This window comes from Leucoraja erinacea, chromosome 15, assembly GCF_028641065.1.
Source record: "Leucoraja erinacea ecotype New England chromosome 15, Leri_hhj_1, whole genome shotgun sequence".
Taxonomy (NCBI): Eukaryota; Metazoa; Chordata; class Chondrichthyes; order Rajiformes; family Rajidae; genus Leucoraja; species Leucoraja erinaceus.
In genome coordinates this window covers 2,579,414-2,596,205 of record NC_073391.1, presented here as the reverse complement: position 1 = coordinate 2,596,205, position 16,792 = coordinate 2,579,414, and the positions used below count along the sequence as shown (strand labels likewise).

Below are 16,792 nucleotides of genomic sequence, written 5' to 3'. Positions count from 1 at the left end.
TTGGAAGACAATGAAGGAAACGCTACTGATTGGAGATTGCTTTTGGAGGCACTTCAGTGAGCATCAGACATGTGGGAAGATGCCATTGAACTTGGAAATCTGAAACTTTTGGGGTTCGATCCCACTTTTGCGATTTTTTTCGACGACTTGTCGCGGGGTGACGCCTGTGTGGTTGTGGGTAGTCGCCAAAAGAGTCACACCTTTTTCTGGTTGCCGTTGGATTTTCAACATGTTGAAAATGTTCGGCGACCTGCTGCGACTATGGCGAGTGCCGGCAAGTCGCCGAAAATAATCGCGTAAGTGGGACAGGCCCTTTACTGAATGGCTGATGGACCTGGGTCCATATTATACACTCTACACAGTCAAGTGGATGAATCCCGGTCCTGGTGACATTGCACTGCAGAGTTGCTGCTGAAATCCCTCCCAGGTCATTCTCTCTATATTTTAATCTTTAATCTTTGTAACTTTGAATGTTCTTCTGGTTTTTAGAAACTTTGTTTATTGGCCGCAATTGGAGCTTCAATTAAAGCTGCAATTCCCAGCGTCAATTAGAGTCTGTCGAGGAGTTGCCTCCCTGCACCCCATCTTGAGACTTTGTCAACACTAAAAGTAGATTCCCTGGGTCCAGGGTGTGGGGAACCAGTGAGGATGCTCATCCACATCCATCCAGGTGAACACAGGAAATCAAGAGCAACACTCGCAGTCTAACTTCATCTGTCCCATTGCCAAACATCCAGGTCAGGAAATATACAGTGATTAGTTATACCATATATTGTATAGATATGAGCCAAATCAGGCAGGCAGGACTAGCGTTGATGGGGCATCTTGGACGGCATGGGCAAGTTGGGCTGAAGGGCCCAATGTGACCTTGCATTAACACGTGCAGTGATATGAAGTCTTGTGCAGGTGACATTAAGTGGCTGGATTTGTTACTGCTCTCTGCTGGGCCAGTTGGGTAGTCCCTCACATGGAACTGATAGGGGCTTGCTTGTTTTTAAAGATAAGCAAGACACATGCTTCAACTGCTAACGTTAACTACTTTGGTTGGGAAATCAAAGTAACTGCTTCATACAGTTGGTTCATTTACAATCCTGGGCTGAACTGGCTGCTAAAGCTGTCTGAGAGTTTAAATGTATCTGTTTGTGCCCACACACCTCCAGATTCAGAGACAGTTTCTTCCCAGCTGTTATCAGGCAACTGAGTCATCCTACCACAACCAGAGTCCACTGCTGAACTACTATCTACAGGCGACATCATTTTTTCCGTCAGCATCATTGACTGGCGTATCAGGTCACCGAAAAACTTGTGGCATGATGTGGCGTGACGTGGCGTGATGGCGTATGATGCGCGATGTTTTTTCAAGTGTCGCAACATTTCTTTTGGCGCCGCTGGATTTTGAAGCGTTCAAAATCTTTTGGCGACTCTGATATGAAGCCGGCATGATGTTTTCATCATGAGGATTATTTTACTAGCGGACATTTTTCACAGTGTTGAAAAAACATCACGAGTAAAAAAAATACTCGTGATGAAAAAAATTGTTACTCTTTACTCGTAGGAGCTCGTGAATATAGTTCATAGAACATAGGGAAGGTCGTAGGAGTTCGTAGAATACCACGAGCTTGATTTTGTTTTAAACTCGGGAGAGCTCTTGGGTGAACTCGCAGTGTGGGACAGGCCCTTTAATCCATTCATTTCTGTAACATTCCCAGTGAAGGTAGATTTTTCTGCTTGTCACTATGTGTATAGACACAAAATGCTGGAGTAACTCAGCAGGACAGGCAGCATCTCTGGAGAGAAGGAATGGGTGACGTTCCGGGTCAAGACCCTTCTGAAGAAGAATCCCTTCTGAGCCTCCTGAGTCTCGACCCGAAACGTCACCCATTCCTTCTATCCAGAGATGCTGCCTGTCCCGCTGAGTTACTCCAGCGTTTTGTGTCTATCTTCGGTGTAAACCAGCATCTGCAGTTCCTTCCCACAAACTCACTCTGTGTATCATTGGACTTCCCTCATGGGACTAACATCAGGTGAAAGTTGCTGATGGTGTTCAGATTCAACTCATGTTGACCCCCTCCTCTCAAACAAACTTTGTGTCATGTTCCACTTGAGGGAAATATCTTCAATATAATTCATTTGAATGTGAAATATAATGGAAATTTAGCTGCATGCATACGCATATATTCAAAGCTGGTCAGTACAAGTAAAGTGCCTTTCACGACCTAATTCACGGCCTCTGTGAGTCTGCCCTTGACTCATACTCACAGCATGGTCGTCACGAGGTCGTAGGAGGTCGTAGGTAGGTCGTGATGCTAGTCGTAGGTACTCGTGGCATCAAGTAGGTCGGGGCATTTTTCTAGCCTGATGAAAAATGTCCATGAGTAAAAAAGGTTGTGAATTAGGTCGTGAAAGTGTGACAGGCTCTTAACCTTACCAGATGGTCATGGCAATGCATTTGTACTTAAGCTCTGACATCCAGTTCCATTAGTTTAGCAGATAGTGCTACTGTGTGGGCATGGTTTTATGGTCAATAATGAATTAATTCCTTTTGAGCCTTCAATTGCTATCCTATATACGTTCTTATTTTTCGCGTCAGAAATTTGTGGCACATTTTTATTCCTCTCGTTCCTGTTCTATCTTGGTGCTTTCCCCTAATCGTGGCTTTGCAATTCGGTGTCCGTGCCGCAGTGCACATTAGGTCACAGGTTTGCTGTGTAACCCGGCAGTTAGTCTGAGCGTTGCCACAAACAACAGCGGAATTAAACTGACCTTTCTATCATGCATGGCAGGTCAACTAATTGAAGGGCTGTTCCCTCACTGCTGCCAAACAACAATTAACATTGTGGACAGCGTAGAGATACGAAAACAGCACTCAGTAGTAACGCTTTCAATCCCTGGTAAATACAATAAGTACTGTACACTCCATTATAACAAAAGCAAGATCATTTTCTTGCATTTACAGAATGTTAGGACATTTGTCAAAGTGACGCAACATTTCAACAATCTCACCCATCTTTATGTTTCAGTTCGAGGAATGAAATAATGATGTTCAAAACAGTGCTAGTGAAACGTGATCTTTATATTATTTTTCCAGGATTATGGAAAGCAGCCCTGTACATAAAACTGATGATTAAATCTCAATGGCAAAATGTAATATTGCAAAGTATACTGGATCTTTGTTTCATTTATCTGGAATAAGAAGCTGGTCGGTCTATAAATCCATGCCCAAGCCAGTATTACTTTGTCGGACTGTCATTAAATTGTGTTCTACCTCCGAAAGACGGTTCGCGTGATTTAAGGGCCTGTGATTTTTTTTAGCGACTGGGCGTCATATCAGTGTCGCCAAAAGATTTTGAACAGTTCAAAATCCAGCGGCGACCAAAAAAAAGTTGCGACACTTGAAAAAACAGCGCGCGTCAATACGTCATCACGCCGCGTCACGCCGCATCACGCCGCAAATTTTTCGGTGACCTGATATACGTCAGTCAATGATGCCGGCAGTAACCGAAAAAATCGCCAAGTGGGACAGCCCCTTTAGCATCTTGTGTGACCAACCAGTCATGAATTTGACTGGGACGACAGATGGCACAATGGGCTAAGTGTTCGGCTGGCGACCGGAAGGTAGCCGGTTCGAATCCCGCTTGGAGTTACATACTGTCGTTGTGTCCTTGGGGCAAGACACTTCACCCACCTTTGCCTGTGTGTAATGTAATGTAATTATGTGAAGCACTTTGGGGGCAATGCAAGTTGACTGAAAATGTACTATATAAATAAGATTAAATAAAAAAAATAAAAAAAAATTTCAAAGCAGTAATACAAACCTAATTTAAAGCACTTCAGCTCATAATTTGTATGTTCATTAATTATTAGAATAGATATTCTTTTTGTAAAATAATTTGTGAGCACTGCAGTAAACCCTTGTTTTATCGGTCCCCTGTGTAATGGATGTTGGATATAGCAGATGGATCTGCCGATCCATCACTGGCTCCCACCATCTCCCCGGCCGTTTAGACCGCTCGTTATTGTCCCCACTCCCGACTCACAAGGTGCACCAGTCAGCCCTTCTTCACCCACCGCACGGTCTGCGAATGGCTGTTGTTGTGGCTCACGTTGTAGCCTTGGGGACAGCGTTTTGTTCAGGCTGATGCCACCAACAAGGCAATGCTCAGTCACCATGGGGCTCCCTCCCCTCTCACCTGCTGCTGCTTCTTTCTGTCAGTGTCAGTGGGGCTCAGGGTGCTGGTGTGGGGACAAATGTTGCATCTCATGGGTGTGCTGGGGAAAGTACCTGGGGAGGGAGTGCATTGGGTGGGACGGGTTGAGAGTCTGTGGAGCAATTGAGGATTTAGTGCTTCATTACATCTGCGAGACCAAGTGCAGACTAGTCGACAGTTTCACCGAACATGCGCTCTGCCTGCCAAGCAATTGCTGGAGCTCCCGATCTCTAACCAGTTTAATTCCCATTCCCATCCTGACCTATCTTCCTTAGCATCCTCCATTGCCAGAGTGGAGGAATAGCATCTCATACTCTGTTTGGGTAGATGGCACACAATAGTATGAACATTGAATTCTGCAATTTTAAGTAATACACTCCCACAAAACAACCAACAAATTATAAACACAATCATACACTCCCTATGCCGTCTAGCCCCTTTCCCACTTAGGCGATTATTTCGGAAACTACAGGCGACTAGGCCATCACCACAAAGTTGCGGGTTGACGCCTGTATGGTCATGAGTAGTCTCTTCAAGTTGCCTGAACAGTGGCAACGTTTTTCTGGCCGCCGCTGGATTTTGAAATGTTCAAGACTTTTCGGCGACTGTGGGCTTGACGGAGCTCGTCTTCTCCTGTCGTAGGTGCTGTCGTAGGATGTCGCCAGGTGACGTTGGTTGTCGCCAGGTGACGTTGGATGTCGCTGGTGCTGACTTTGGTGAATTCCATTGGCGACTACCTACGTCAACCGGCGACAGGTACTGGCGACTGAATTGTCTTCAATTGTCGTTGAAGGATCGTAGCTTGTCGCGGGTGGATGTAGGTTGACGTAGGTTGTGGCCTGTGTGGCCGTTGGTTGTCATAGGTGTGGTCGTAGGTGAACGTCATAATGGGTCGCCGGTTGTCGGTAGTTTGCCGTAGCTTGACGTCGACTAGGTGGTAGGTTGTCGTAGACATTGTCATAGGGGGGGGGGGGTCCAGTTGCCGCTTTTTCATCCACCTGCTACGACTGTGACAGTCGCTGGCAGTCGCCGAAAATTTCGCCTAAGTTTGGCAGGCTCTTTCCTCTTTCCTATGTTCTCCCACTCCACTCTGGTTTGTAGCTATTACCCCCTCTATCCCACCCCAGTCACCCTGCTCCTTCCCTCTCCTACATGTGCTCATCTTCATAGGTTTCACGAGTGATAAGAGCAGAATTGGGCCATTCGTCCCATCAAGCCTATGCTTGATCTAGCCGATGTAATGATGACCACATCACAAGCATCATGACTGATCAATCTCTCCCTCTTAAGTTTCCTGCCTTCTCCCTACAAAACCTGACACCCGTACTAATCAAGGATGTCTATCTCTGCCTTAAAGACTTGGCCTCCCACGGACTTCATGGCAATGAGTTCCACAGATTCACCACCCCACCACAGATTCATCTGCACCCTCCCACCCTGCTCCACCTAAATCCCTCCCTTTGGCTTAATCTCTCCTTATTTGACACCCCTTTGCTTCCTTTTCATATGGTATATTTGTTCTGTTTTAATAGCATGCAAAATAAAGTTTTATACTGTGCCTCTGTACGTGGCAATAAGGAACCTAAACCATTCATCTGCAATTCAACCCCCCACTCCCTTGCATTGACCTATCACTTAAAATAGACACAAGATGCTGGAGTAACTCAGCGGGACAGGCAGCATCTCTGGAGAGAAAGAATGGGTGACGTTTCAGGTCGAGACCCTTCTTCAGACAGTGTATCTTTGTTGTAAACCAGCATCTGCAGTTCCTTCCTACACATGTCGACTTATCACTTGCCAGGATTTGTCCTTCCCCACCTTTCTCCATGTCTACCACACACAGTCTGAAGAAAGATGCTGACTTGAAACCTCGCCTGTCCATTCCCCCCACAGATGCTGCCTGACCTGTGAGTTTCTGCAGCAATTTGTGCTTTCTTCAAGATTCCAGCATCTGCAGTTTCCTTGAAGTCACTCTATGTATTAAATTATTGGGAGCAATGAATCACAGCAACAAAAAAATCTGGAGATAGACACAAAAAGGTGGAGTAACTCAGCGGGTCAGACAGCAGGTTAGAGAAGCTGCCTGTCCCACTGAGTTACTCCACCTTCTTGTGTCTATCTTCGGTTTAAACCAGCATCTGTAGTTCCTTCCTAATTCCGACATATTTGGGAGAGTGTGTCCACAGACTATGGCAGGCACTGCATTGCGTTATCAGCGAGCATATAATGACCTCCTTTGATAAGACCACTTTACTGAAGACGGTGCATGCAGCCAAGTCAAGAGTTCAGTTTTATTTTATTTTATTGTCACATGTACCGAGGTACAGTGAAAAGCTTTTGTTGTGTGTCATCCAGTCAGCGAAAGACAATACATGATTACAATCGAATCATTTACAATGATAAGAGAATGACGTTTAGTTCAAGGGAAAGCCAGCAAAGTCCGATCAAAGGGTCACCAAAGAGGTAGATAGTAGTTCAGCACTGCTCTCTGGTTGTGGTAGGATGATTCAGTTGCCTGATAACAGCTGGGAAGAAACTGTCCCTGAATCTGGAGGTGTGCGTTTTCACACTTTTATACCTTTTGCCTGATGGGTGAGGGGAGGAGAGGTAGTGGCCAGGGTGCAACTTGCCCTTGATTATGCTGCTGGCCTTGCCGAGGTACTGTGAGGTATAAATGGAGTCCATGGAGGGAGGATGGTTTGTGTGATGGTCTGGGCTGCGTCCACAATTTGCTGTCATTTACTGCGGTCTTGGATGGAGATGTTCCCAAAACAAGCTGTGATGCATCCCGATAAAATGCTTTGATTTAGTCGAAGCCCTTTATTCCATATGGTAGAACAAAACATGTTCCTAGAAGTGTTGTGTGTATAGAAACATAGAAACATGGAAAATAGGTGCAGGAGTAGGCCATTCGGCCCTTTGAGCCAGCACTGCCATCCAATATGATCAATACCCTATTCCTGCTTTCTCTCCATATCCTTGATTCATTTAACCCTAAGAGCTAAATCTAACTCTCTCTTGAATATATCCAGTGAATTGGCCTCCACTACTTTCTGTGGCAGAGAATTCCACAGATTCACAACTCTCTGTGTGAAAAAGTATTTCCTCATCTCAGTCCTAAATGGCCTACCCCTTATTCTTAAACTGTGTGTGGCCCCTGGTTCTAGACTCTCCCAACATGGGGAACATTTTTCCTGCATCTAGCCTGTCCAATCCCTTAACAATTTGATATGTTTCCATAAGTTAACATCTCATCCTTCTAAATCCCAGTGAATACGCCCAGTCGATCCATTCTTTCATCATATGTCAGTGAGCAACCTGGAGAACTGCTGGTTCTGGAGATCTGGATGAAGTAATTAAGGCAAGCCGTTGTTGAGCTCAGCCGGAAACAAAGCGTGGCATGATCTCCATATGAGCAACAGTAAAGGGCCTGTCCCACTTGGCGATTTTTTCGGCGACTGCCGGCATCATATCAGTGTTGCCAAAAGATTTTGAACATTTCAAAATCCAGCGGCGACAAAAAAAATGTTGCGACACTTGAAAAAACACCGCGCGTCAATAGGCCGCATCACGCCGCAAATTGTTCGGTGACCGTATAGGTCGGCCAATGATGCCGCAGTCACCGAAAATATTGTCAAGTGAGACAGGCCCTCAACACTGCTGGGGGTCTGCTGCTCACATTTCAATCTCTTCTTCCACACCACTGCCTCATTTTTACCGTCATCTCCTTTCATCCGTCACCATGCCGTTGTCTCGATGTACTGCTAACGTGGTGATTTGCTTTGTTTCGTCAGAACATAGTGTGGTGTTCACATAACCTGGTAGCAGGTAGAATGTGCATAAAGGTATGACAGTGCAATGTGTAGCTGGGACATTGTTGGCCGGTGTGAGCAAGTTGGGCCAAAGGGCCTGTTTCCACAATGTATCACTCTATGACTCTATGCCACTAAATTCTCATAGCTCCATAGTCTCCTTCTCTCCAGAAACGCTGCCTGTTCCGCGGAGTTACTCCAGCATTTTGTGTCTATTTTTGATTTAAACCAGCATCTGCAGTTCTTTCCTGCTCATAGTTGCATTGCTACTGGTAAACAGCGAGCTCAGCCAGGTGGACAAAGTTCCCATAGTGTCGGTCAGGGGACGGAGTGGTATATATCTTCAATGGTTATGTCATAGTCCTCAAGGGTACTTGGGCCTCTGGTAGGTCAGAAGATGTTTTGATAGTATTTTGGTAGCATCCTCGTGAGGTCAGCCTGGTTGAAGTCCCCTGCTACGATGAACAATGCATCTGGGTTTATCCTATCATAACTATTAGAGGCACTCTATAGTTTATCCAATACAAACATTTGGAGTATTGAAGTCAGTTCTGGGCACCTTGTTATCGGAAAGATATTGTCAAGCTGGAAAGGGTACAGAGAAGATTTACGAGGATGTTGCCAGGACTAGAGGGTGTGAGCTATAGGGAGAGGATGACTAGGCTGGGATTCTATTCCATGGAGCGTAGGAGGATGAGGTGAGATCTTATAGAGGTTTACAAAATCATGAGAGGAATAGATTGGGTAGATGTACAGAGTTTCTTGCCCAGAGTAGGGGAATCGAGGACCAGAGGACAGGTTTAAGGTGAAGGCGAAAAGATTTATTAGGAATGTGAGGGGTAACTTTTTCACAAAAATGGTGGTGTGTATATGGAACAAGTTGCCAGAGGAGGTAGTTCAGGCTGGGACTGTCCCAACATTTAAGAAACAGTTAAACAGGTACATGGATAGGACAGGTTTGAAGGGCCATGGGGCAAACACAGGCAGGTGGGACTAGTGTAGATGGGGCATGTTGGCCGGTGTGGACAAGTTGGGCTGAAGGGCCTGTTTCCACGTTGTATGACTCTGTGACTCTGTGACTTGAAGCATATCATCCGCATGGGCTGAGATGTAAACCGCTGTCAAGATAGACAAAGGAACATGATGTGGGTGGAGGGAGGGTTGAGTGTGACTCTGTAAATAACGACAGTCTGTAGATGCTGAAAATATGAAATAAGAGAACGTGCAAGAAATACTCAGGAGATTGGGAATCATTTATAGAGCGGTGAGACAGCCGATATTTGTTTAATAATCTGATTAATAATTTGATTAATAATATGACAGATTCGGATGGAAGATCATCGACCCGAAAGATTAATTGTGTTTGAGTCTTGCAGAGGCTGCTGAGCATTTCCAGCTTTTCCTGTGTTCATTTGAATGTTATGATGTCTACCTTTGATATGTATTTTCATTCTCAAGTCTGCTTTTAGATATAATGGCACAGAAGATTGGAAGCTGTTACACCCTGCGTTACTATACCATACGATAGAACTTTATTTATCCCGGGAGGGAAATTGATCTGCCCACAGTCATGAAAAAAATCAAAATACATGAAACACAAAATTAAAGTGGCGAGTGGAAAGGAGATCATTCCAAGAGTTCTCCCGAGTTTGCCCTGATTCGAACTCGGAGATTTACGGTAATGACCACCCGTCGGTACTCGGGGCTCTCGTGACAATTTTTCAACATGTTGAAAAATCTTCATGAGTCTTCCCGTGCTTACTTGCTGTTAGCGAGTCTTCCCCAGTACCTGCCGTTAGAGTTACGAGCCACTAAGCGACGTCCCCGAGCTCCGACGTACCCGCTACGTTCATTCTCCGAGCTTACCCCGAGTTTGATTTTTTTTTAAACTCGGGTGAGCTCTTGGAATGAACTCGTACCGTGGGACAGGGCTTTTAGACATACGAACATAGAAAATAGGTGCAGGAGTAGGCCATTCGGCCCTTCGAGCCAGCACCATCATTCATTGTGATCATGGCTGATCATCCAAAATCAGTGCCTCGTTCCGGCTTTTTCCCCATATCCCTTGATTCCTTTAGTCCTAAGTGCTAAATCTAACTCTCTCTTGAAAGTTGGATTGGGGGACGTGCAAAGATTGGGGGGAGGGGAGGGAGGGGAGTCAGTCTCAGTCTACCCCACGACAGAAGGGGGAAGAGTTGTAAAGTTTGATAGTCACAGGGAAGAAGGATCTCCTGTGGCGTCCTGTCCTGCATCTTAGATAAATACCTTATGGGTATTGAACTAGTTTTGAAGGCTTCCAACTAACATTTAGAAGTTGCTTTAATCTGTGTATTATTTCCAGTTGGTGAAACTCAATGGCAAATTTTCTTTCATCTTCTAGAGCGGCAGCTGTGCATCACAATGGCTGGCTCAAGCACTCTGCCATCTAACGTGGCTGGCATAAGCAAAGAGCTGGCCGACCTTCGACACCTGATCCAGTTCCCTGAAGAGATCGCCAGCATTGTGACTGAACAGGAGCAGGAACTCTATCGCAAAGTCTTACCGCTTGACTACCTCTGCTTTCTGACCAGGGATTTGGTAAATCCCAGTTGTCCCAGCAGACCATCGCCCCTCAAGATCACCACCTCGGCACCAGCCCTCGATGGCAACAGCAAGGAGCACAATGCAATTGAAGACCTGGTGGCACGGTTTAATGAGGTAGGCTTTAGCTGGTATGGCTGATCTGAGCGTTTTCCTTACTGGTGCTCGTGGGTGTGATGTTAAAGTCACCGGCTCCGGTATTCCTCGTGTCTGTTTTTGTTCCACTTCTGTAACTTTGCCAAGAATGCAGTGGAGAAAGAATTCCATCAAGCCTATGGTGAGTCTGAAGAAAGGTCTCGACCCGAAACGTCATCTATTCCTTCTCTCCAGAGATGCTGTCTGGCCCGCTGAGTTACTCCAGCATTTTGTATCTATCTATGCCTTTGGTGATGTTGTTGAACTACTACTAAAAAATCCAAACCTTGGCACAATTTGTAGTGATTATTTTATTTCAATAACCGTTAAATCTTGTTAAAGTAATGAAATCTATTCCACAAAATGAGTAAGACTGTAAAAAGCATAAGCTATGTTTTATTGTGCCTTTCTGTCAGTATCTTTATAGACAATAGACAATAGACAATAGATGCAGGAGTCGGCCAGTTGGCCCTTCGAGCCAGCACCACCATTCAATGTGATCATGGCTGATCATCCACAATCAGTCCCCCATTCCTGCCTTCTCCCCATATCCCCTGATTCTGCTATCTTTAAGAGCTCTATCTAGCTCTCTCTTGAGAGCATCCAGAGAACTGGCCTCCACCACCCTCTGAGGCAGAGAATTCCACAGACTCACAACTCTCTGTATGAAAATGTATTTCCTCATCTCCGTTCTAAATGGCTTACTCCTGATTCTAAAACTGTGGCCCCTGGTTCTGGACTCCCCCAACATCAGGAACATGTTTCCTGCCTCTAGCGTGTCCAAACCCTTAATAATCTTATATGTTTCAATAAGAACCCCTCTCATCCTTCCAAATTCCAGAGTATGGAAGCCCAGCCGCTCCATTCTATCAACATATGACATTCCCGCCATCCTGGGAATTAACCTGGTGAACGTGCAGTCCTTCAATAGCAAGAATCTCTTCCAAAGTAGTCAAAGTCAAAGTATCCTTTATTGTCATTCAGACCTTTCGGTCTGAACGAAATTTCGTTGCCTTGCAGTCATACATATAATAAAAATGACAAAAACACACAATAAACACAAATTTAACATCCACCACAGTGAGTTCACCAGGCACCTCCTCACTGTGATGGAAGGCAAAAATCCTCAATATCCTCATATTCACAAGCTTCAGACTGAGGAAGGGTCAGTCAAACTCAGTCTGAAAGAAGGGTCTCAACCCAAAATGTCGCCCATTCATTCTCTCCAGCATCTGCAGTTCCTTTCTGTATGTATTGGTCAGTGGTACTTGGCACACCTCACCATGAGGTTAACTACATCTGAGGCTTGAACATCAGAATGCGTTTGCAAAATAAGGTACAAAGTACTGGAGTAACTCAGCAGGTCAGGCAGCATCTCTGGGGAACACAGAAAGGTGTTTTTCGGGTCGGGATGTTCTACAATGTTTTTGCCGATCAATGAAACGGTGCATAACACACGGTGCATTCAGTGATAATGAATGAGATGAATTTCTAACCGTTGTAAATCCTTTACTAACTATTTTAAATTAACAACAATAGATGATAGTACATGTGCACTCCAAGTCCGAATCCTTTCCAAGTAAGAATTCAAAACAAAAAAGGAATAGGGATTGTATTTTAAGTAAGTGGAACAATGCAGGTAACAACATGAGGTGGAAAGTTCATTCATAAGGAATGTTGAGCATAGAAAAAAAGTGACATTTAGGATCAAGATATTTCCTTTACTTTCTTGAACTTTTACTTTTAAGCCTTTTCATTTCAATTACATTTTCTAGATAACTTTCCGCACTCATTAAAACTGCTTTCAGCATCCTTGGCTATGTCATTTTACACGTTGCAATTGTTCTTCTTCTTGCGTTTGAGGCAGCAGAAGTCTGCAGCAGGGTGATGCCACATCCGTAGGTGCCCGCCCTAATAAGGGCGCTTGCTCCGGGTTGGCGCTAAGCCGCGGCGCTGCTGTTGCCTCTGTTTGGTGGCGTTCGCCTGGCTGAGGTCAGCTGACAGGGCTCACCACGGGGAGGTCGACAACGTGAGCCCCTTTGCTATTGTTACATGCACTACTTGCACTTACTGGCACTAAGGTTTTCTCTTGGTGGAACTTTAACAATACAGTAGCATTTTGGTTGAGCTACTGGGCCCGTGGCCATAGCTTCTGAGCCATTAATCCAGACTTATGTGTAGGGAAGAACTGCAGATGCTGGTTTAATCCGAAGATAGACACAAGAAAGCTGGAGTAATTCAGCAGGTCAGGCAGCATCTCTGCAGAGAAGGAACGGGTCTTCAGACTGGAAATTCCATTCCAGAATTATGAGTTGGATTCCTACCATGGCAACTAGTTCTATACAAGTGTGGAACTTTTAAAAAGAAAGCTTGCATTAATATTGGTAAAATTCTGAATTTTCATTTAAACATTTTACTTGAACTGTTCACTGGGGTCATATAGGAAAAGATTAGTAACATCCCGACCCAGTCAAGTATATATGTGAGTTCAACCCCCAGCAGTTTACTTATTAACTGCTTCTTCATTAATTTGCATTGTTGAGTACATTACTGAGGATCTCTGGCTTATGGATGACCTGACCACAAATCAAGCTTCAGACAAAGTCTCCCATATATTTTTTAAGTGTCTTTCAAGATAATAATATTATATTTTGTAATATTCAATAGAGACAGGACACAGTATATATTACACCAAAGATAGACCCAAATTGTGGAGTAACTCAGTGGGACAGGCTGCACGCACCTCTGGAGGGAAGGAATAGGTGACGTTTCGGGTCGAGACCCTTCTTCAGACTGAGGAAGGGTCAGTCAAACTCAGTCTGAAGAAGGGTCTCAACCCAAAATGTCACCCATTCATTCTCTCCAGCATCTGCAGTTCCTTCCTACATAGTATAAAATTGTTTAATTATGTGTAGTGATAGAATGAATAGTCGATGAAATTCAAGAATTATATTGACTCTGCATAAAATGATAATATATCAGAAGCTGTACAAAAGGTGAATGCATGGAGTTCATTGCCACAGATGGCTGTGGAGGCCAAGTCTGTGTACTTTCGAAGCAAAGATCGATAGAGAAAGAAAGATTGAATAGTAAGAGTGTCAAAGGTTATGGGGATAAGGCAGGTGAAGGGGTTGAGAAGGAAAGCCAGATCAGCTATGATTGAATGGCGATGTTGACTCAATGGGTCGCACGGCCTAATTCCGCTACTTTGTCTGATTAGCACGAGCGATGACTTAGGGTGAAATTAATTTAGGGCCAGTTGTCAGAAACACAGTGACGCAGCTGGTAGAACTGATACCTCACGGTTCCAGAGACACGAGTTAAAACCTGGGCAGCTGTTTGCGCATTTTCCCCGTGACTGCGTGGGTTTTTGCCGGATACTCAATATTCCTCCCACATCCCAAAGGCGTGCGGCTTTGTTGGTTATTTGGCCTCTGCAATTATAAAATGCCCGCTGTGTGTTGGGAGCGGATCCGAAAGTGGAATAATGTAGAACTAGTGAGAACGGGTGATCAATGATTAGCGTGGACCCGGTGGGTTGACGGGTCTGTTTGCATGCTATACCACTAATCTAAACTAAACTAAACTGAACTCTCACTTCATGGAACTACCTATACAATGGTGGTGAATCTGTGGAATTCATTGCCACTGAAGGCTGTGGAGGCCAAGTCAATGGATACTTTTAAGGCAGAGATAGATAGATAGATTCTTGATCAGTACAGGTGTCAGGGATTATGGGGAGAAGGCAGGAGAATGGGGTTAAGAGAGAGAGATAGATCAGCCAAGATTGAATCAAGGAGTAGACTTGATGGGCCGAATGGCCTAATTCTCCTCCTATCACTTTTGAACGTACTACTAACAGCCTGGTATACTCTTGTATATATTCGCTGTTGAATCAAATATTTCCTAGTCAATCAGTGGTACTCATCAACTTGGACTGGATGAATAAGAGAGAGGGGAAGTAGTATTGTTGAAAATGTAAAATCTATTAATATTTATGGATTGTCTAACTGTTCTCATCATCTGTGGTTACAATAACAAAATGTGGAGTGTGTTTTCTCTTTGCAAACTGTACTGTTTAGTTTAGTTTAGTTTAGTTTAGTTTAGTTTAGTTTAGTTTAGTTTAGAGATACAGTGTGGAAACAGGCCCTTCGGCCCACCGAGTCTGCACCGACCAGCGATCCCCACACGTTAACACTGCCCTACACACACTGGGGACAATTTTACAATCATACCAAGCCAACTAACCTAGAAACCTGTACGTCTTTGAAGAGTGGGAAAAATCAGAAGATCTCAGAGAAAATCCACGTAGGTCACGGGGAGAAGGTACAAACTCCGTACAGACAGCGCCCGTAGTCAGGATGGAACCCGGGTCTCTGGCGCTGTGAGGCAGTAGCTCTACTGCTGCGACACCGCGCTGCCCGATATTTTATCTTAATTTACATTAATGCTTGTGCTGCATGTTCCCATTTGTGAGCAGACCACTATATATAATCACAGCGCGAGAGATGGAAACTTTGACCGGCTACTTTCTCCAGCCGTATGTTCAAATCAAAATCTTCACCGCTCACCTTCAGATATGTTTGAATTGGCAAGTGATTGACAATCTCATGAGGAAATAAGATAGGCAATCTAAGAAGGTACAGACCGGCAAAGTAATTTGTTGGAACTTAGATTATTAAGCCGAGGAAAATTCTTGTGTCTTGTCAGTTCTGTATGTTTTCCGTGTAGTTGCCATGGCAACAAAAGCCTAAGGTTATCGTAATAAAATTACTGGTGCTAGATATAACATTTTCTCTCAGAAGCAGCAAAACAGTATTTTAATAACACTGAACATGTCATTTCTGTTCTCAACATTGTATCTTCTAAGTGTGTTTAGTTGATACATTTAACTTGCCCCTTTATTAGCAGGGAGTCTCTTTCTCTACTAGTTATTGCTTTAATATCAAACCTAAGACTTGATTTTTAAAATGACTCGCCTTTCCTGGCAGAAAAGGAATGGGTTCCAGTTCAAATACCATTCATAACATCATCCATTTTAGTCTCAATCAAAGCTAATCAAATACAAAGTTAGGTGGAGAATAATTTGGTTGTGCGATTTGATCTTATAAATCCATTAGTGTGATTGTGTTAAAATTAGGCTCACAATTTAAAACGCTAGATGTGCCTACCTACCTTCTGTTGATGCCCTTCGCTATTCTTTTAGTCTGCAGTAAATCTGGCTAATGGCAAAGTTCCAGTTCATAATACCATACGGCAAAAACGGGAAATAACATCATCCATTTTAGTCTCAATCAAAGCTAATCAAATACAAAGTTAGGTGGAGAATAATTTGGTTGTGCGATTTGATCTTATAAATCCATTAGTGTGATTGTGTTAAAATTAGGCTCACAATTTAAAACGCTAGATGTGCCTGCCTACCTTCTGTTGATGCCCTTCGCTATTCTTTTAGTCTGCAGTAATATCTGGCTAATAAGAAGCAAAGTTCACAGAAGGCTGTGGAGGCCACGTCAATGGATATTTATAAGGTAGAGATAGATAGAGAGAAGGTTCACCAGACTGATTCCTAGGATGTCCAGGATGTCTTCTTCATTAGTACGGGGTTGGACAGGCTAGATGCAGGAAGATTGTTCCCGATGTTGGGGGTGTCAGGGAAATCTTTTAAAAACCGAGATAGAAGGAGAAGGCAGGAGGGATGAGGCCAGTTCATGGCTATATTTAAGAGGGAGCCGTGATCAGGGGGTATGAATGGCAGAGTATGACTTGATGGCGGTGCAGGCCGAGGGCCGAATGGCCTACTCCTGCACCTAATTTCTATGTTTCTATGTTTCTACGGGTGTCAGGGTTTATAGGGAGAAGGCAGGAGATAGATCAGCCATGATTGAATGGCAGAGTAGACTTGATGGGCCGAAAGCTCCTATCATATGAATTCATGACCTTTTCACCATAAAAGCTGATTTTAAACACCTGAAGATCTGGTCATGCCAAAACCTGAATATACCTGTAGTTGAAACTTTGATCTTTGAACAAGTCAACAATGTTTAAAATTTCCTTTGG

The 16,792-nt window shown here is 44.2% G+C and overlaps 1 protein-coding gene across 4 annotated transcripts in view; it reads left to right on the top strand.

Annotated features, from left to right (window-relative positions):
* Positions 1-16,792, top strand: part of plce1 (phospholipase C, epsilon 1) — a 503,016-nt gene that overhangs the window by 295,140 nt on the left and 191,084 nt on the right. For all 4 annotated transcript variants that reach the window (XM_055646596.1, XM_055646594.1, XM_055646593.1 and 1 more), the window contains exon 4: positions 10,401-10,717. In XM_055646596.1, coding sequence (XP_055502571.1) covers positions 10,401-10,717 — 317 coding nt within the window. The remainder of the gene's footprint in view (positions 1-10,400; positions 10,718-16,792) is intronic.